The 21,764-nt window shown below is 38.2% G+C and overlaps 1 protein-coding gene across 5 annotated transcripts in view; it reads right to left on the bottom strand.

Annotated features, from left to right (window-relative positions):
• LOC127411150 (latent-transforming growth factor beta-binding protein 1-like) overlaps window positions 1-21,764 on the bottom strand; it is a 161,288-nt gene that overhangs the window by 22,359 nt on the left and 117,165 nt on the right. For all 5 annotated transcript variants that reach the window (XR_007892224.1, XM_051646504.1, XM_051646505.1 and 2 more), the window contains 8 exons: window positions 19,934-20,053; window positions 19,199-19,321; window positions 17,645-17,767; window positions 16,222-16,347; window positions 15,413-15,541; window positions 14,861-14,983; window positions 13,485-13,613; window positions 3,967-4,107 (listed from right to left, as the gene is read on the bottom strand). Coding sequence is in view for 4 of the 5 variants with exons in the window: in XM_051646504.1 (XP_051502464.1) it covers window positions 3,967-4,107; window positions 13,485-13,613; window positions 14,861-14,983; window positions 15,413-15,541; window positions 16,222-16,347; window positions 17,645-17,767; window positions 19,199-19,321; window positions 19,934-20,053 (1,014 nt within the window). In the remaining variant the exon portion in view is untranslated. The remainder of the gene's footprint in view (window positions 1-3,966; window positions 4,108-13,484; window positions 13,614-14,860; window positions 14,984-15,412; window positions 15,542-16,221; window positions 16,348-17,644; window positions 17,768-19,198; window positions 19,322-19,933; window positions 20,054-21,764) is intronic.

The raw sequence follows: 21,764 nt of genomic DNA, 5'->3' as shown, positions 1-21,764 counted from the left end.
AGTTTACAGCAGAGTACAGCCCTTCCTGTAAGTGTAGCTGTTCAGTATTACCTGTAGGCAGGGTTTGAAATTAACTTTTTGGTTCACCGGACACTGTGGCTAGTAGTTTCCAAGGTCAGTAGCCACTCAGCATTTTCACTAGCCAAAATATCCCTCCCCACAAAAATGTATGAAGTTAACTGGAGACTGTAACTGCATGCATTTGTTTGGACATATTATTTGAACAAGAATGATATTAGGTAAGCAGGGCACAGGCCTAATAATTTAAGTCACCTTTAAGATATCTGAAGGCAAAAAGGCCAGTTAGAACAGGAGTAGGATAGAACTGGTCAATAATTTGTCCATAACTCATGGAAGTTTTAACCCCTTCATTAAATGTACCATTGTTTTATATTGTTTAACAGTGGCATTTGTACAAAATAAACTATAGTATTTGTTATATAGCCTTTCACAGTTATAAATAAAGTCTAATAGTTTTGCCGCAATAGATTTAATATGAAACTGTACAAGTTACCAGTTAGTGTTACTGTAGTAAAAAAAATAAAATAATAAATAATAAATTATTATATATTTTTTTTTTTTACTAAGAATGATGATGTGTATTTCAAAACCTGATCATGTGTATTTGCCTCTTGACTTTACCTCGTCATTGCTGTTGATAATGCAGCGGCTGCGTATCAGTTTGAGAAGTTTGACTTTCTCCACGTTGAGATTTATACTAGAATGTTCTCAGTACAATTCAAATGGGTCACATAAGTTTTGTGCTCATCACCAGCTGCCGCGATATTGAATGAATTCCGACTGAATCACGCACGTTTTGCTCTGCACTGCCGCTGTCCCAGAGCTCTGGTGATCTTATCTCTGCAGCACGCTGATGTGCTCTGCGGCGGTCATGCGAAAGCACGCTTCCTTCGCCCTGCACAGATGCGCGAATGAGTTATGAGAGGCATAAATACCATTCAGTTTGCTTTTGCAGTGCAGCTCCAAGTCTCCCGAATTTCATAGAAATTTAAATGCAGGAAAAACACTGAAAACGTCACCCACCAAAGTAGCTAGTAAGAATGGAGTTACCTGCCACAACCGATTTTACCCGCATTTGGCGGGCTGGTGGGTGTTAATTTCAAACCCTGTCTGTAGGTGTACCTGTTCTATATCTGGTGATTCAAAGAACAGTTTTACCTGCAGATATAGTTGTTCTAGTTCACATGAGATTAAAGTATTACCTATAGGTACAGGAAGTGTGGGTGTGGCAGTTTACATATTACTTTGTTACTTGTAGGTGTAGTTGGTCTAGGTGTGATGGAAACACAATACTATATACCTTCACTTTTGCTAAATTATTTTTACGTTGCTCATTGCAGGTACATATCGCAGCAGTTTCCTGGTGAAATTAACACTAAAGGCACTAAAACATCTATTTTTTTTTTTCCCTTTCACACAACTCACCAGTAAAATGGCAGATTATCAGTTTACAATCACCTCCTCCTTCACCCTGTTCCTAACACAATTCTATCTTATGACATCAATACATTTTTACTATAACGCATGACTTGTAATTTGATACAGTTTAACAACTGCATTACATAAACTACATTTATACATTTCTTTGAGCATGATGAAATTACGCAGTAGCTCAACTGAGAGTGTTCCACATGTAATGCAAAGGGCAGAGGTACAAATCCTGAAGAACATGCGAGTCAACACATGAGTTGAAAGAGTCATGGAAGCACCACAAAATTATGTGGTTGCTTCAGCAATTGCATTTTTTAATCACACATTTGCTTTTTTATGACACTATCGGTTGGGATTTGGTTTAGGGTAGGGAGGCAAGTTTTGTTGATTTAAGTCAAGTCACTTTTATTTGTATAGCACTTTTCACCACGGTCGCCTGCAGAATTTAATCAGAGGGTATGCACAGAAATCTGCCTACAGGTCTGCATGGGCCTTAAAATGAAACCTGACCCGAACCCGAGACCGTGTGGCCTGACCCTACCCGGCCCAAATGATACCATCAGATTTTAAGCCCGAACCCGACCCGAACACGCTTACTATCTAATTTCTCCTCCTAGTATCTTCTCCTAGTATAGCTGTATTTTATGTAAGCATATAGGCAACATTCGTAACAGTACTGCAGCAGTACTCTAATCATACACAGATTTAACAAGGCACAGCAGCCCCTTAGTACACTAGAGCAGAAGGGGAAAAAAAGCATTGCCTTAACGTTTATTTGCTGAAACTTCACTTGGTGTAGAACAATCTGAAATAATATGAAACAATGCAACAGTCCCCTCTATGCAGCCTGAACTTGTTCAGATTGTTGAATCTTTGTGACAACTGCGCTAAAAACAATCTAGACGCAGCGCAAAGAATGAAACAGAGCGCAGGTGTCTCAACATGCATTTTTTTAAATTTGACGTTCTTTTTAACTTGACATGGTTTTTAAAATATGCTGGTTCTGAGCGAGATGCTGAAGAAAAAGCGAGACACGGTGCAAATGTCAAAGACATTTGTCCAGCATGTGTTTAAATAATCAGAAAACAGAACAGACGCACGCATAAACACTTTCAGTGTGAACGGCCCCTAACTCATCAGTTCGCGTGAGTCTGTAAGCGTGAGCGTGTGCATGAAACAAGATCGGTACGCCTGTTTACTTTCATTAATTACAAACCTGAACCCGCCACGGTTCTTGGGTCCCGACGGGCCCAGGTCGGGTTGCAGACCTCTAAATATGCCTAATAAACCTTATATCTATGGGGGTCTGTGGGCATGCTCCCCGTGAGATTTTTTTTTTTTTGTTGTTGCAAAAAACAACAAAGCATTCAATTCTGATGACTGAGATAAACATTTGTTTATTTTCTCGAGTATGAGTAGCATTCATGTAACTATTGGCTAAAGCATTTCTTCCAGTAACCGTTCAGACAGACATGTTTTCACGCTAAAAAAGCAAAAACGCACCACAACGAACAGAGCAGAACACAGGTGTCTCAAGATGTGTTTTTATTTACTTCACAGCGTCTAAAAATGCAGCGCTCCTGTGAGAAATGCTAAAAACACAATGAAACGTGATGCATTTGTCAAAAGACATCCATCTAGCGAATGTTTACACGGAAAACGAATGAAAACTGTATCCAGCGCTGTATTCGTAAATATCCCGATACTGTTTTACTGTGTGAGAAACCGCTCCAAATGATTCAGTGAAAGAGCGCTCTTAACAAATTGTACTGAATCACGAAACGATTCAGACCGTTTTGCAAGCCCGTTTGGCCAATTCACCGAAAAGAACCGACTCAAAAGAATTATTCATTCGTAAATTGGGCATTGTTAATTCTTTTAAACAGCCAACAGAAATACGGGACACATTTCATGATTGGTGAAATATTCTGAGAGTAAATATTTCTCAGCTCAGTCGGAGCGCTCATGGTACGGCCGTACAGCTGCAGGCGCCACTGCTTTTCACAATACACATTGTTTCAAAGCAGCTTTACAGAAAATTATGTTGCAATGTCTGTAATGTCTTAAAGTCATCATTGAGTGGTTTAATTGAAAAACGTCATTGAAAGTCATGCCTTACAAATTATTTATCTTTAGGATTAAAACTCAAAGCACTGAATTTAAAAACCTCATATGTTTGGGGAAAAATTTAACTCACTTTTAGTGCCACTTTGTGGAATTTTTACCTTGGAACTGCTGTGATATGTGAAAGGAGCCATGCAATATCATTTGTCAAAAAGGTTGCCACAGTTATGTGACTGTCATGGGATCACACTCGATGGTTTACAGTAGAGTACAGCATCACCTTTAGGTGTAGCTAGTCTAGATGTGGTGATGTACATTACTCCAGGCGTATTCTGTCAACATGGGGTGGTTTATTATAGTTTTATCTGTAGGTTTAGCTGCCCTAAGAAGGATGGTTTACAGCAGAGTAGGTAATTAGTCTATGTAGACTAAAGTGGAGTACATTATTACCTGGAGGTGTGGAGAAGCATTTGCCTGTCATTGGGTTGAATTCTTGAGTCTCATCAGCACACAAACACAGGAAGGATCCTTCACGGTTCTCACAGGTTGCCTCACCACACACATCACTGAGAAGAACACACTCGTTCACATCTGCAGGTGAGATAGTGAAAGCTTGTCATTACTGAACTGAAGATACAATCTGAACTCCAGGAATTACTTTTGTGTTTCTGAAAGTGTGGGAGTGATCGTTTGATGTTCTACCACTAACAGGTTTTGGGTTAAGGCCACGTCCAGAGTACTACATTTTTGGTTGAAAGCACATTGATTTTGCTCCGCTTAAACCTCATTCACACTGGAACAGCGTATTCCTCCATCCAAAAGACTTAAAACAGTGCCACGTATTTTGGAAAAAGATGTTAGGAATAGGGCTACTGATTTAATGTGCTAATTCAGTATGATTTTTTTTTTTTAAGTACCACCTGATTTTAGCAGGGGGAAGTATCAAATCAAATCACTTTTATTTACAGTAAGCAAAACTTCAGCTATATAGGCAACATGCAGCTGTATAGAGAAAAAACCAAACTCAGGTTTGCTTCACACTAACGACAGCACAAAACGAGAATGCATTCTTGCATTCTAACACACCTGGACGGAGTGCAATTCCGAATGCAGGGATCTCAAGATGTGTTGTATGTTTCAAACTGTGTTTAACTTGACAAATGCTATGTTAATTACGCGACACAAACAAATATGACACTCAAAAAGTGTCTGTCTGACATATGTACATATAATGTACTTAGAAAAGCCCTTATAATAAATCTTTCTCAGACAGATTAAATTACAAAATGTATTGTTCTGGACTATTGGCCAATAACAGGTTTATGTTCAATGATATAGAAAAACAATATTTTGTCTTCTAAAGCCATCTTTTGTATTGTCTTATCAATGCTTTACCTGTCTGCAATAATAATAATGCATTGCAATCACCTGAATTGTACACACACACACACACACACACATATATATAATTTATAATGATTTAAATAAAACTATATTTAATCATTATACTATATGTGCCTTTCTACATACAGTAGGTCTTTCTCAGCAAATATAATTAATCATCAAATATAATTATTGTGCTTATCGAAAAAGCAGCTTTTTGGAATATGATAGAGCAATGACAAACTGTGTGCACAATTGACTTCAGTAAATAAAACAGCACCATTATTCTACAGACTGTGTTTGACAGGCTGAATTTATGATGACCAAAGTGGCTCTGTAATGCAAGTGTCTGCTTCCTGCAACATGGCTCTCTTCTCCTTACCAGTCTGTTCTCTCTCTCTTTTCTCCTCAATGCGTCACACATCTGTGACTCTCATTCTCTTTGCTTTTATCAATCATTTCAGAGTACATACAAAAGGATGCAATAAATCAACTTGTGCAGAGAGCCTTTATGTGAAATAGACTCCAAATGCTCTTATGGAGCCATCCAGCCACACATGCATACACACTCCAGACGCTCTCAGTGATGGTGGGCCAGCTCGTCAATGAGCCTTTAAGTGTTAACCGGTCGCCTGGAGTCAGCATCGGTGTGGGTGCTGCACCACTAGGGAATCATAAAAGTTGAGAAAGGATGTCTGTGCCAGAGGAACAATGTAAAATACAGATACAGCCTCATAAGAGCTGATATATTCTACTGGCTTTTCGTGCATTCCAGAAAATAAAAACTTAAAGAGTGGAGCTTGGGAACTTTTTGTACACTTCTAAGAGGTTTATTGATGCAGTGGGACCAAAAAAGTCATTTTTGGGAATTTAAGTTAAATTTACACTTAAAACTGTCTGAATATCACTACATTAGAAACTATATTCAAGTGTCATCTACAAGCAAATGATGCTGGAGCTTTTCTCAGAATAAATCAGTCAGAAAGCAGACTTTCAATCACATTTACATTTATTCATTTGGCAGACGCTTATCCAAAGCTACTTAAAAAAAGGAATAATACAACTTAAGCGGTTCATCTAAAGGAGACAGTAGTATGAAAAGTGCTGCATTACAAAATTTCAATTGCATCAGAAATACACTATCCAAGACAGTGCAACAAGGTTAATAAATAAATGTAATATACAGGTGCATCTCAATAAATTCAAAAAAGTTCATTTATTTCAGTAATTCAACTCAAATTGTGAAACTTGTGTATTAAATAAATTCAATGCACACAGACTGAAGTAGTTTAAGTCTTTGGTTCTTTTAATTGTGATGATTTTGGCTCACATTTAACAAAAACCCACCAATTCACTATCTCAAAAAATTAGAATACATCATAAGACCAATAAAAAAAACATTTATAGTGAATTGTTGGCCTTCTGGAAAGTATGTTCATTTACTGTATATGTATTCAATACTTGGTAGGGGCTCCTTTTGCTTTAATTACTGCTTCAATTCGGCATGGCATGGAGGTGATCAGTTTGTGGCACTGCTGTGGTGGTATGGAAGCCCAGGTTTCTTTGACAGTGGCCTTCAGCTCATCTGCATTTTTTGGTCTCTTGTTTCTCATTTTCCTCTTGACAATACCCCATAGATTCTCTATGGGGTTCAGGTCTGGTGAGTTTGCTGGCCAGTCAAGCACACCAACACCATGGTCATTTAATCAACTTTTGGTGCTTTTGGCAGTGTGGGCAGGTGCCAAATCCTGCTGGAAAATGAAATCAGCATCTTTAAAAAGCTGGTCAGCAGAAGGAAGCATGAAGTGCTCCAAAATCTCTTGGTAAACGGGTGCAGTGACTTTGCTTTTCAAAAAACACAATGGACCAACACCAGCAGATGACATTGCACCCCAAATCATCACAGACTGTGGAAACTTAACACTGGACTTCAAGCAACTTGGGCTATGAGCTTCTCCACCCTTCCTCCAGACTCTAGGACCTTGGTTTCCAAATGAAATACAAAACTTGCTCTCATCTGAAAACAGGACTTTGAAACACTGGGCAACAGTCCAGTTCTTCTTCTCCTTAGCCCAGGTAAGACGCCTCTGATGTTGTCTGTGGTTCAGGAGTGGCTTAACAAGAGGAATACGACAACTGTAGCCAAATTCCTTGACATGTCTGTGTGTGGTGGCTCTTGATGCCTTGACCCCAGCCTCAGTCCATTCCTTGTGAAGTTCACCCAAATTCTTGAATTGATTTTGCTGGACAATCATAAGGCTGCGGTTCTCTCGGTTGGTTGTGCATCTTTTTCTTCCACACTTTTTCCTTCCACTCAACTTTGTTAACATGCTTGGATACAGCACTCTGTGAACAGCCAGCTTCTTTGGCAATGAATGTTTGTGGCTTACCCTCCTTGTGAAGGGTGTCAGTGATTGTCTTCTGGACAACTGTCAGATCAGCAGTCTTCCCCATGATTGTGTAGCCTATTGAACCAAACTGAGAGACCATTTTGAAGGCTCAGGAAACCTTTACAGGTGTTTTGAGTTGATTAGCTGATTGGCATGTCAAAATATTCTAATTTTTTGAGATAGTGAATTGGTGGGTTTTTGTAAATGTGAGCCAAAATCATCACAATTAAAAGAACCAAAGACTTAAACTACTTCAGTCTGTGTGCACTGAATTTAATACACGAGTTTCACAATTTGAGTTGAATTACTGAAATAAATGAACTTTTCCACGACATTCTAATTTATTGAGATGCACCTGTATATTGTCTTAATTTTAAACAGTACGTACATATCGTTTAAGGCTAACGATTTAATGCGTTAATTCAGTGCAATTAATTATATACAAAATAATGCCTTAAAAGAATTAACACAATTAATCATGCCACCTGACCGTATGTAAATTCTAGAAAAAGGAATTTCCCATGAACAGAGCAAAGTGCCACCGAGTCACAGTTAGCAGGGGGCAGTCAGCTCAACTCTAGCCGTGCAGGCATCAAACCGACAGCTGGACAAAGCGCAACAGAATGCAGGGGTCCCGAGATATTTTTTGTTTTTCAAACTATACGTAACTTCATTTAACTTGACGCAGTGTCCTAAAATTTTTCCTATTTAAAAAAAAAAATAAAAAAAATTATGGCTAGAGGCATTGAAAACCAGCGAAAGGAAGCACAATCATAGTGAGATGCTCTAAAAGCATCTGTCTGGACCAACAAAAATAGCACAGATGAAATTCAAGAATGCATCCTGTGAGAATAGCCTCGTCTTCCCTGGATATATTGACAAACTCAACTGCAAAATGGATTGCTGTGGACTGTATGCAAGTGATGGTGCTTATGGTCAATAATATGAAAATAAAACAAACAATATACTTCTAAAGGCACTTTTTGTATTGTTTAATCAATGTTTTGCTTGTCTGCCACAATAATGTAATGTCTTTGAATTATCTAAATTATTTATTCATTATATGTGTCAAATTACTTTATTGAATTATTTTTGGGGGGCTAGTGGGAATATTTCAGCAACTATTGTTATACGTGTTTAATTTTGATAAATTGGATAAACAGCATATGTAATTCATTTGATAAAAAAATGTAATTGATTGACAGCCCTAATTGTTTTAGAATATGAAAACTTACAACCCGTGTCAGAAATAAAGTTTTACATTAAGGGGCAATTATTTGCACCCTGGATTTGATTTTCAAGGGCATTTTTTAATTTTTTTATATTATGAGGGCATAATTATTTCTGACCATATTTTTTTTTTTTAAACCATCTCATCCATTTATCTCAAATACAGTATGTTAATGTAATCAATTAATACAAATCTTAAAAATTGAGACTGTATTACCTCTTATCCTAAGAATTATATAAATATCAACTCATTTGTCATAATATGTACAACTAGGACTATAATATTAAGAATTATATCAGATGCTACAAATAATTATTTTTGTATTTTGATTTGTATTTAAAATGAATTAGTTTAAAGCGTTAACACCTTTGTTTTTACAATTACAAAAGGAGGGAACTAGTTCAATAAAGTTGAAAATGTAAGACTTAAAATATGAAAAATAGTATTCATGATACTTGCCTTAGCCATTACCACTTTAAAAGAACAATTCTAAACATGAGTTTAACATGTGAAGAGAGTGTTAGAAGAGTTTTGTGACCTTCTTAAGACTTTCTATGTCTAGATAATCAGAAGACAGAGGGATGGGGGAGGAATAGAAAGAGGAGGGGATACAGAGTTTCCATTAATCACCTAGACTGTGGTGGCCTGCCACAGTTTCATAATGAACTGAAAATATTTTTTTTGGGGGGGGATTTTTCCCATTTTTCTCCCAATTTGGAGTGCCCAATTCCGAATGCGCTCTAAGTCCTCGTGGTCGCATAGTGATTCGCCTCAGTCCGGGTGGCGGAGGACGAATCCCAGTTGCCTCCGCGTCTGAGACAGTCAACCCGCACATCTTATCACGTGGCTTGAGCGCGTTGCCACGGAGACATAGCGCGTGTGGAGGCTTCACGCCATCCACTGCAGCAACCACGCTCAATTCACCATGCGCCCCACCGAGAACAAACCACAAAGTTCTTCATAGATCTAGCCTCTTAATTTTGCTCTCAAAGTGCACAAGATTGATGCATTTAACTTTAAAAAGTACTGGTCGTTAATTTTGGGGATAGTCACTTGAGAGGTTGGGTCCTCTCCGGAGTTATGGTGGCCAGGAGAATAATCCTCAGGGGGTGTAAGACGGCTGGGACACCCTCGTTTCGGGAGTGGTGCGGGGAGATGAGAGGTTGCGGCATTTGAGGAGGCGATTTTCAGAAGGTTGAGAAAGTGGGATTTGTTTAATAGGAAGTGGGGTGGATATTTGGATTTCTTGGAGGGTTCTCAGGGAGGGGCAGTGGAAAGGGATTTTTGATTTTGAATTTTTAGTTTGATGTGTATGTGCACTTGTTTTTTGAAAGTAGTTTTCATAATTTGTTGTTCTAATTGTAAGAGACCACTCTAATGTGTGTTTGTGTCGGGTTCGAGGGGATAATTTATATAACTGATTCCGTATTTTATGTTGTGTTTATTGTTTTTTTTGTATGGAATCAATACAAATTTTAATAATAAACTTTAAAAAGTACAATTTTCTTACGGGGGGGACATGCCCCCAGACCCCCCTAGAGTGTCTGAGGTCCACCCACCACAGTCTCACAAAATCCTGTGGGAAACACTGGCATGTGGTTAGGAGAGAAATTGAGGAGGGAGATGGAAGGATGGATAAGGGATAAAGAGAACTGGGAGGAATAGAGGAATGTAGTGTGTGTGTGTATTAGCATGTTTGTGTTGTTTGCTGTGGGAAATCCAAACCAACAGAGGTTGTTTGTGGCCAGGGACTGACAGAAAGTGTATGCATTTTCAAGAATGAGTGTGTGCTGACTGTGTTTGTGTGTTTCTTTGAAATAAAAACCATCCCCTCAAACTAAACCGAGACTGAAAGCAGAATAAAATCGGAGAACAGGACACTCATATAATAAAGGCGAATCTTCCTCTGTCTCCTTCCATTTCTGTCTCATACTGTCCTTCAGAAGACAAACTGCACAATACTCAAAAAGAAAAAACACCAAACTCCAAAGACTAACCCCCAGGCCACAAAATACATGTGGCTTCATCACTTTAATAGAACCTGACTGTGTGTGTTGTATTGTGTTTAGTGTGAATGGGGGCAACTGATGTGTTTAAGCCTGGTCGCTATGTTTTAAACATTACAGGTCTGTGCTGTCCACCTTCAGGTTGGTTGAAACCAAACACTCACATCAGTCATCACTCTAATAAAGTGTCTGCCATCTTTTTTTATGTTGTCTGAGAGGAAGTGGCAAAAAAAAAGAAAAAATAAATAAAACAAATGTAGAGAGTGCTGACCTCCGTTTAAGTTTAAAATCCAGGAAGGGAGCTTTACAAACAGAACAAACCACATATCCATTAGTCATCCAAACATCCACACATCCAAAGTCACAGTATCCTAAAAGTCTTATAGATTTTAAAGGTGAATGAAGTAATGTTTTCTAGGTAAAGTAGTTTTATGCCTCAAGAAATGAATAGTGCTTGTGGCAAATATGTTAAAAATGATACACAGATTAGAAGAGGCTTGAGTTATAACAGTGGCCTAATAAAACAGAAAACGCTGAGCAACACCATTTGCACACTAAAAAATAAATGCAATGTAGCAGAAAAATTTACATGCAAATAGAATATTTCTACAATTGCATTGGAAACCAAAAACTTGGTATTGCCTGATGCTGCGTACACATTCACAGGTGTCATGATGAAGTCCAAGAACACAGTCATATCAGTTTAGGAAGACAAATAAGAGCCAGCGAAACAAACACAAATGTACTTATGTTAATACACCTTTAACAAGATGAAAGCATTGAAGCTTTAAGGCCTATTCACAACAAATTTGTGATGAATTTGTGAGACAAACTGCCGACGAAAGGTTTATTCACACCAAGACCGAAACAAAGAAAATGAAAAACAATTTTACCCTTGTACAGAAGGGCAGTGCTGTTGCTGTTCTACTGTACAAACATGTTCTGTATTCCTGCTCAGACCTTATACAGTTGTTAGTGCATAAGAGTAATATTTTTAATGCATTTAAGGCACTTATTTCCAGTAACTAATTTGGTGTAACTGCTTCATCATGTTCTTTCCATATAATGCATTTTAAGGTACAAAGAATCTGTTTTTAATACGCGTCACCGTGAGATGAGTAAAGAGCGCTGTTGCATATGTACGTCCTCTTATAATTTGCACATGTATTTTGCTACGAGAATATTCCAAAAGGACTCCCGAACCAAACTTCTCTTAATGCCTGTTTAATATAAAACAAGGTGCAGTCATATAAATACACATGGAAACATTTTAATTGAGAAAAAACAGGTATAGAAAATATGATGCATAACATAAAAATTAAATACAGAAAATACATACATTTTGTAAAAAGAGCACAGTTACAGGAATATCTTTGTGATATATTATCCTTGCAATAAAAATAGCAGTGAGAGTCTGCTATTCCTTTGCCTACACTTGTAGTAAAATATTGCATGTACAGGGTGGCCCAACAAAAAGAGGCTACTATGTTTGTTTGCTCGTATCCTAAAAATGCATAAAGGCGTTCGCACGATTTCTGGCGTACTTCTACAAATTTTTGTAAACAACAAAATATGAGCAACAACTTGCTACAAATAAATAGGTAAATCGTTTACTAAAAAAAAAAAAAAAAAACAGGGCCACATGGCAAAAGAGAAGCACCTAAGTTTGCTGACACTGAAAACTTTGCTAAACGATTTATTTATTTGTAGCAAGTTGTTGCTCACGATGACAGTGACATCATTTTGTTGTTTACAAAAAGTCATAGAAGTACGTAAAAAATCATGCAAACACCTTTATGCATTTTTAAGATAAGCAATCAAAAATAGTGGCACCGTTTTTGGGCCACGAGTCTTTTTATGTGATAATATACTATAAGCTTAGTCCAAACGAATCGCAGAACCTCACTGCTATTAATTCCAGGATAATATAACAGGGACAGTGATATACATATTAAATAATGTAAATTAAGACAAAACTCCAGGTATATTATATATATATATATATATATATATATATATATATATATATATATATATGAGGTATCAGCACATTAAATAAAAAAAAAAAAAAATTCTCCCCAATCTGGAATTCCCAATGCGCTCTAAGTCCTCGTGGTGGCGTAGTGACTGAGGGTGGCGGAGGACGAATCTCAGTTGCCTCCGCATCCGAGACAGTCAACCTGCGCATCTTATCACGTGGCTTGTTGAGCGCGTTACTGCGGAGACACGGCGCGTGTGGAGGCTTCACGCAATTCTCCGCGGCATCCACGCACAACTCAACACGTGCCCCACCGAGAGCGAGAACCACATTATAGCGAACACGAGGAGGTTACCCCATGTGACTCTATCCTCCCTAGCAACCAAGCCAATTTGGTTGCGTAGGAGACCTGGCTGGAGTCACTCAGCACACCCTGGATTCTAACTCGCAACTCCAGGGGTGGTAGTCAGCGTCTTTACTCGCTGAGCTACCCAGGCCCCATTAAATAAATATTCTTAAAAATAATGTGTTTATAGCTTCTACATTATTTCTGTATATTTGCATTGAATTTAGAGTTTTTCGGTGAGACAAGTAAAAGAGCACAGCACCTGTGTTTGCCAGTTGATTAGCGCCACCAACATACTGGATGATTGTGCAGCAGCAGCACTTTGGAAACAACAAAAAGCATGTAACTTATTGGGCAGTCAGTTTTCATTGCAGTCCAGAGAAGAAGAAAAGAATCAGACTGCTCTCCTTTAAAAAAAAAAAACCTTTGGATTGTCGGCGTACAATCTGTCGGACCTGATGTGAAAAGCGCCTATAGGAATCTATTGTTCCTATACAAAAGCTTGTTCGGAACAAACATTTGCAACGAAAAAAACAGACTTGGTGTGAATAGACCTTTGTGAATTTTGGGTCTAAACTTCAACGGTAGAAGGAAAATAGTCTAAGAAAGCAGAAACCGGGGGAAAATCACTTACCCACACAGCCCTGCCCATCCTGAAAGTCCTTGAATCCCGGGTCACACTGGCAGCTGAAGGAGCCTATTGTATTCTGACAAACACCATGACTTCCACAGGTATTCTCATTCAGAGAACACTCATCCATGTCTAGAGAGAGAGCGAAAGGGAAAATAAGAGAAAGTGGGAGACATTAGTGCTCTTCTGTACTCAGCATAGATAAATGGATGGAAGGATGAATGAATATATGAATGAACACAACAACTGAGATCAACAGTGACAAATGAAATCCTAAATCAGAGATAAGAGCTCATAAATGTTAAAAGCCATTACTGAATGGACATGGAATGATGGGTATGTGAACATAATTGCATGATGGAATGATCTGAACATAATAGAGGGCAACAGTGCTTCTCCCATTTATCCAGCCATCTTGGTTTCAGAAGTATTTTTAAATACCATAAAAGAGTTCTAAGCCATGAACTACACCAACCAGTGTAGGTGAACAATGGAAAAATATAAAACGAATGATTTAAAGTTGACTACAAGTACAAAATCAATAAATTTAAGGTATTTTGAAAAATATTCAGATATATACAAATATACAGTATAAGCAGTTTGACAGTTTAGGGAAACTCGATTACACAATTTACAGTATGTCATGGCAAGGGGGTGGTCGCTACAAGGCTCTTTTTTCATGATTCACTTATTAGTGAATTGTCCCCCTCAGGATCATGGGTAGTGTAGTTCTTCTCCAAAAATTGCACTATTAAACAATGAAGATAAATAACACGGACCAATGGCTTCAGCAGAAGCATATACCATCAATTAACAACAGCAGAGCTCATGGTACATCTGATTTAACGGTTTATAAGTTATCTTTAAAAATCAATTGCCCTATGGAAAAAATGAATGGGATTTTTACTTCTGGAACCGGACTGTTGTGCTCTATTGCAGTCTGCACTGTTAATTAGCAAAGGTTTAATATGACTGAATTAAGTCACACAAGACAAACAAACTAAACAACAAACATTTCTGAGGACCAGTTGATCAGAACCACAACTAGAAACAGAATTTGGAAATATGCAATGCAACAATGCAAGCTGGGTGGAGCTAACAAACAGTGACCAGGCGTTGATCGGGTGGTGACATCATGGTTGAAGCTGACAGTAAACGGTGGCCCTGGGCAGGGATCCTCACATTGGTAAGAGCCTGGTGTGTTCCGACACTCCCACACCCCACAAAATAGTCCGCAATTCAGCACACTCATCAATATCTGACAGACAGCACAGCCAACCAAGCAGAACATGTGTACCAACACTAATTAGCCAATCACTAAACAGCTGCAGGGTAGAGGGCAAATTAAAAAGTGAATTGCTTTGTATTCCAAGTATTACCCTGGCACGTCTGATTGGTTGGTTCCAGGCGGTAGCCTCCTTGACATTGGCAGAGATACGAGCCCTCTGTGTTTGTACAGGTACCATTTACACACCTGCTCCCATCCACACATTCATCTGCATCTGAAAAATTACACACAGACATACATGCATTTGGAATATTCCAGTTGGTTTTGTGTGGGTCAGTTCAATATAATATATCACTCTTTGTCTAGACAGCCAGCTCAAATGCTTCCTTGTTCCCTTTTTACTGCTAGATGGGGCATTTAAAACAACTCTGGCACCACACTGGGCTTCAAGAGCACATACACACATCCCACCAGAGGAAAAATAACATTGGCGCATATGTGAAAGCCATTAGACATACAATCCATTTCTCTTTCACTCTCTCTTGTGCTGCCAAAGACTGGGGCTTCTCAACAAAGCAATAGATTAATTTTGCCTAAACATCAGATAAATATCAGCATGACATGACTTAGAACTAAGACAAACACCAGCAGGATGCATCGATGAGGGAATAAGCACCAGGAAAGTGTGCATGTGTGTACATACCCTCACAGCCTGGTGGGTCCCGTGTGGACACAAAGCCAGCGTCACACACACAGAGGAACGAGCCCTCTGTGTTCAAACACTCTCCATTCGGGACGCACATCTGTGTGTCATCTTCACACTCATCAACATCTACAAAAATGATGAAATCGGTTACAGTTAGTCTAAGGAGCCGTTTACAATGGAAATGCTTTCTTGCATTAAAAATGTGGAATGGGACAGTGGAACGGAACAGAATTCAGGGATCTTAAGACACATTTTTAAAAGCTGAACTTGCCCAGCATTTTAACAACACTGTGATAATGGTGCAAGATGATGAAAAAACAACAGGATGCATCACAATGGTCAAAGACATCTGCCTAATGCATGTTACAACATTTTTTAAATATTCCAGAGGAACGCAAGAATGTGCACCATGTGAACTGCCCCTAAGTTTTTGGAATGGAATAATAGCACACTGCTTACTGCATAATTTGCTTAACTTTTGCTAAAAAAAGTTAAACAACATGTATTAAATAATGCTAAACATTCAAACACAGCTGACATTACTTTGGTTCAGTGGTCATACTGGAAGGTCAAGTTAAGCACATCACTTGCAGTATACATTATTCTGTGTAAGGTGCTCTTATGTATACTGCACATTACAGAAGGTAATGCACACAGGTATTTAATGCACACAGAAAATTCATGAATTGTGCTCCGTATGCATACTGTATACTGTGTACTGCAGAAACAGTAGGAGTAGTATGATAGTATACTATTCCATACAAAGCCTCTATGTGTGTGAGTTTGTGTGTGTTAAAGAGTCTCACCATGGCAGCTGGTGCCGTTGACTTGTCTATAACCCTGTGGACATTTGCACTGATACGAGCCCAAGATATTAACACACTGCCCCACCCCATCACAGGTCTGATGCAACTCCAAACACTCGTCCACATCTACAGACATTAGAATGTTAACTTTTATCACAGACACTCATAACAGCTATGAATATACAGTATAATATAATGCCAAAAGTATGTGAACATCCGAACACAACACCCATATGTGCTTTTAGGTACAAAAACGATGGGCATTAAAGGGATGGTTCACCCAAAAATGAAAAATCTCTCATGATTCATGCAATCTCAGGTGTGAATGAATTTCTTTCTTCTGCAGAACAAAAAATTAACATATTTAGAAGAATATTTCAGCTCTGTAGGTTCTCACAATGCAAGTGAATGGGCAGCAAAATTTCACAAAAAGGGCAAATAAAAGTAATCCATATGACTCCAGTGGTTAAATCCATGTGTTCAGACACAATATGATAGGTATGGGTGAGAAACAGATCAATATTTAAGTCATGTTTTGTCATAAATTCTCCTCCCTGCCCATTAGGGGTCAATATGCAAGAAGGATGTTAATCACCAAAAACAGAAGAAGGAGAATGAGAAAGTGAAAGTAAAGTGAAAACTGACTGAGCAGGGAGAATTTATAGTAAAAAAAAAAAAGGACTTAAATATTGATCTGATTCTTGTCCACTCCTATCATATCGCTTCTGAAGATATGGATTTAACCACCAGAGTCATCTGGAGTACTTTTATTTTGCCTATATGTGGATTTTGGAGCTTAAATATTTTGGCACCCATTCACTTACATTGTATGTACCAAACGAGCTGAGAAATACTTCTAAAAATGTTCGATTGTGTTCAGCAGATGAAAGAAAGTCACACACATCTGGGATAGCATGAGGGTGAGTAAATGATGAGATAATTTTCATTTTTGGGTGAAGTAACCATTTAATAAAGAATTGGTCCTCCCTTTGTGGCTAAAACGGCTTTCAGTCTTCTGGAAAGGCTTTCCACTAGCTGTTGGAACATGGCTGAGGGGATTTGCTCCTGCTCAGAAACAAAAGCCTCAGTATGGTCAGGCACTAATATTTGGTGATGGGGCACTAGCTCGCAGGCTGCATTCCAATTCATGCCAAAGCTTTTCAATGGGGTTCAGAGGTGTGGACTTTCTGCCAGTCAAGTTCTTCAACACCAGACTTATTAAAATATTTCTTTATGGATCTTGTAGAAGAGGTATGGCACATTCTACTTAAAATGTTTAGTAGATTTAGGGGAGTAGATTGCATGACTGTATGCTTGATTTTATGCACATTTTAGTTATGGGTGCAGTTGAAACGGCAAACTTGTTCATTTAAAAGTGGTTTCCATGTAGTGTATGACACACACAGACATACAGTACCCATACCGTCACACTGGTCTCTTGTGGAGGACAGTATGAATCCGGGCTCACAGTTGCAGATAAATGAGCCCTCTGTGTTCTGACAGTGACCTTGGATACACACACTGTCATCCTGGCATTCGTCAATGTCTGTGACACACACACACACATAAAACGTTTCCGTTTGCTCAGATGCGTGTTTGTTTCTGTTTAGTTTTTTTAACCAGATTTTTTTTTATTGTTGAAAGGGTAATAATTTACAGTAAGGTTCAATTCGTTAACATTAGTTAACATTAATAATGAACAATACTTTAACAGCATTTATTAATCTTGGCTAATGTTAGTTTCAACATACTGTATACTAATACATTTTTAAAATCAAAAGCTGAATTTGTTAACAATAGTTAATGCACTATGAACTGATATAAACTATCAATAAACAATTTTATTTTTATTAACTAACATTAACAAAGATTAATAAATGCTGTAAAAAATATATTGTTCATTGTTTGTACATGATACCTAATGCATTAACTAATGGAACCTTACTGTAAAGTGTTAACGTTGAAAAAAAAATTTAATTTCACAATTCTGTCATATTGCACGTCAAAACGTACACCTCATAAAAGGCTGAACAAGGCGTTTCAAAAAGTTGTTTGAAATCAATGTTGAAAAATCTCGTGACTGTCTAAAACAAAAAAATATTAAACAAAAACCATTAAAAAAAAACATTTAAAGAATATTAAAACAAACCTTTTCTGAATCTACTAACAAGAACAGAATCTGCACGTGTAACGTTCCAGCTTAGCTGTGCCTATGAGTATATGTCTGTGTGTGAGATTGCAGGTGACGTGGTTGCACACCTGAGGCTCACGAGTGGGGAGCTTAAAAGTGTCGTTGTTGGAACACTCGAGGAGTCATTTAGGCGGCATGAAGCTACCAGAGAACGACCGCGGTTCTGGGGGGTTCTCAACCATGAGCATCGTCTTTATTTGTGCCACCTATTTTCTTTGGACTTTTCTGAATCTACTTACAAGAATAGAATCTGCACGTGTAATGTCCCAGCTTAGCTGTGCCTATGAGTATATGTCTGTGTGTGAGATTGCAGGTGACGTGGTTGCACACCTGAGGCTCGTGAGTGGGGAGCTTAAAAGTGTCAGTGTTGGAACACTCGAGGAGTCATTTAGGCGGCATGAAGCTACCAGAGAACGACCGCAGTGCTGGCTAGAGGACATCGTGGCGGTTCTGAGGGGTTCTCAACCATGAGCATCGTCTTTATTTGTGCCACCTATTTTCTTTGGACTTTCTGTTGGTTTACTTAGCTTGGACTGAAAAGACATTTGCACCACATTGACAACATGCACTCGCAGACATACTGACTGACATATACACTGATTCGCAAAACATTGCACGTTTGCATTTGTTCAATAAATTTGTTATCATTTGGCAATAATTGCGTGTCTCGTCTCCCTTTTTTGTTACAACCTATGAGCCGGGTTGCTGTCCAAAATCTCCAGTCTCTCTACACAACCAAAATCTTAGAAAAATCCTGAAAGCTGATGAACTCAGGATGGATGGTACCTGTGCAGGCCTTGCCATCAAGAGTGAGTGAGAACCCTTCATCACATGTGCATAGGAAATAGCCCTCCCGATTGGAGCACTGACCATGAGCGCACACTCTTTCATCTCGACACTCATCTATATCTGCACACAGAAGGTCACACACACAATACATCTCACACATTCATAAAGGCACTATACACACAAACATTCATAAAGGCTCTCACCCTTCAAAAAGTAGCTGTGCTAAGCATATATCATTGTACAAACAAACTGATCTCTTACTAGCTATGAGCACCGGCAAAAACTTTTTTAGGTGTGATGTATTTATCACTCAAATTGCACACCTGAAGACAATGTGCGTGGTGCCTGCCTGTGCAAAAAGGGTGGTTGCTAGGGTGTTCTAGGGTTGTTAGGTCAAATGAACCTATGTGTGGAGCCCATTTTCAGTGCAAGTCTATGGGATCTTTTTACAGTTTATTGTCTGCCAACTGAAAATCTTAAGTCTAATTACTTGCAAGCCACATGATGAGGTTCCATTCATGTCCAGAGCACATAAAATGCAGAAGAATTACTTTCTGAAATTGAACACTATAGATAAGGGTTTTGAATTACCCAGTGTGCTGGAAACTTCTACAATTACATACAAAAACATGCAAATCTAGCCCAGGTCAGCCCCACTTCAGGACCCAAAACACTTGTCTTGACCTGTATAATCTGCTATATGTGAATGTGTACAGAGATTCAATGTCTTACCGACACACTGGCCATTTCTCCCTTCGAAACCATCAGGACACGGAGAACACATGAAAGAGCCCAGATTGTTATAGCAGAGACCAGACGGACACACACTCCCATCCTGACATTCATCAATGTCTACAGAGAGAGAAAACATAAGTTTATTCCTTTTTTGGCCAATTTGTGCTTGCTTTGTTTATTCTGCACTCTTTATTGAATTTTGTTTTTAATTTTTTTATTTCTACTTATTTCATTTTATTTGTTAATATTCCTTTATGTGCACTATTGTTATTTCAAATGGTTTTACACTGCACAATTTCTCATTGCATGCAGCTATGATGCAAATGCTTTGTCAATACAAATGTAAAGTTTTTGCCATACCAATAATGCTAAAAAATGAAATTATTAATTGAAACTGAAATTGAGAACACACAAAAAGAAAGACTCAAAGTCAATATATAAGAAAAAGATATACATCCAGCCAGTTCTTTGGCAGTGAAGGCTCAGCATCTGTCAGGTATGATGGTATGAGAGGGGGGTCTGTTCTTATGGATGGCTGTTATTGCTGTCCTACTGAGAGGAGAACAGGAAACGTCTGGCTTCACCTCTCAATCTTTCCACAATACTGTTATTAATGAAATAACTCAAAGAAAAACATCTAAACTACAAAACCCCTCTCTGATAATAAAACTGAAGTGGATCCACACACTGTTTAATTATTCCCTTTTATTAATCTAAAAACCACAGCAATGTTTCAATCAGAATGATCTTCGTCAGGCACACATCAATTATGTACTTTTGTTACAACCAAACACATCATTATGTTCACCTGTTAATAATCAGGGTCAATTATCTCATGATCACTCAATCTCACTTAATGAGAACAATTAATTAGAGATAAGTTCAAACATCAGCAAAACATACATCAGTCTCCCACAATTACAAACAATTCACAAACATCAGTGAATCAAATGAATGAAAATGTCACAATTTAAGTAAAAACGTTTCAAACAGCAAATATCAGACACAGGTCAAAGTCAAACAAATACAAACACCGATACAAAGGTAAACGTTATCCCAAAATGTAAATAAGTCACAAGAACAGATGGATATCTAAATCCAAGTTAAGACCCTTAGGATACAAAGTGTTAAGTGTATAAATATAATAGGCTTCTCTTTTTATTAACATCACCACCTCTTCTGGGTGATTTGACATGTTCAATACCAGTGTATCTAAGAGTTGAAAGATTGTTTTTTCAAATTAAAATGAACTGCCACAAGGTACTTTTGATCATTTGTACGTATACTACTTCGATGTTGTGCAATCCCTGTTTTTAGAGCACGTTGTGTTTTTCCAATATAGGCTAATCCACAAGGACATTTAATCATGTAAACAAAGTTTTTGTAGTACAAGTGATGACACCCTTGATTTTGAATTCTTTACCTGAATGGGGATGGGAAAAAACATTAGTTTTAACAGTAAAATTACATTGGGCACAGTGACCACAGCTATAATTGCCAAATGGGATAGATGACAAAAAATGAGAGAGACGGTCCATAGGCAAATCAGCTCTCACGACAAGATTATGAAAGTTAGGTGGACGTTTATATACAAATCTAGGCGACTCTTTAAAAACATCATGAAGAACGGGATCTGAATTTAAAATGTACCAGTGTTTGTTGACAATCTTTTTTAAGTCTGTACAAATAGGGGAGTATTGGAACGAGCAAACAACTTTCTCCACAATGAATGGATATGGATACATTAAAGGGGTTAGAGCATGAAGTCACTTAATCACTTCCACAACAGATTTTTATAGAGAGGTTTACATTACATCTGAGGTTTTCA

The sequence above is a fragment of the Myxocyprinus asiaticus genome, chromosome 20, assembly GCF_019703515.2.
Source record: "Myxocyprinus asiaticus isolate MX2 ecotype Aquarium Trade chromosome 20, UBuf_Myxa_2, whole genome shotgun sequence".
In the NCBI taxonomy this organism is placed as follows: Eukaryota; Metazoa; Chordata; class Actinopteri; order Cypriniformes; family Catostomidae; genus Myxocyprinus; species Myxocyprinus asiaticus.
The sequence above is the reverse complement of the archived record's forward strand: the minus strand, read 5'-3'. Positions and strand labels throughout refer to the sequence as shown.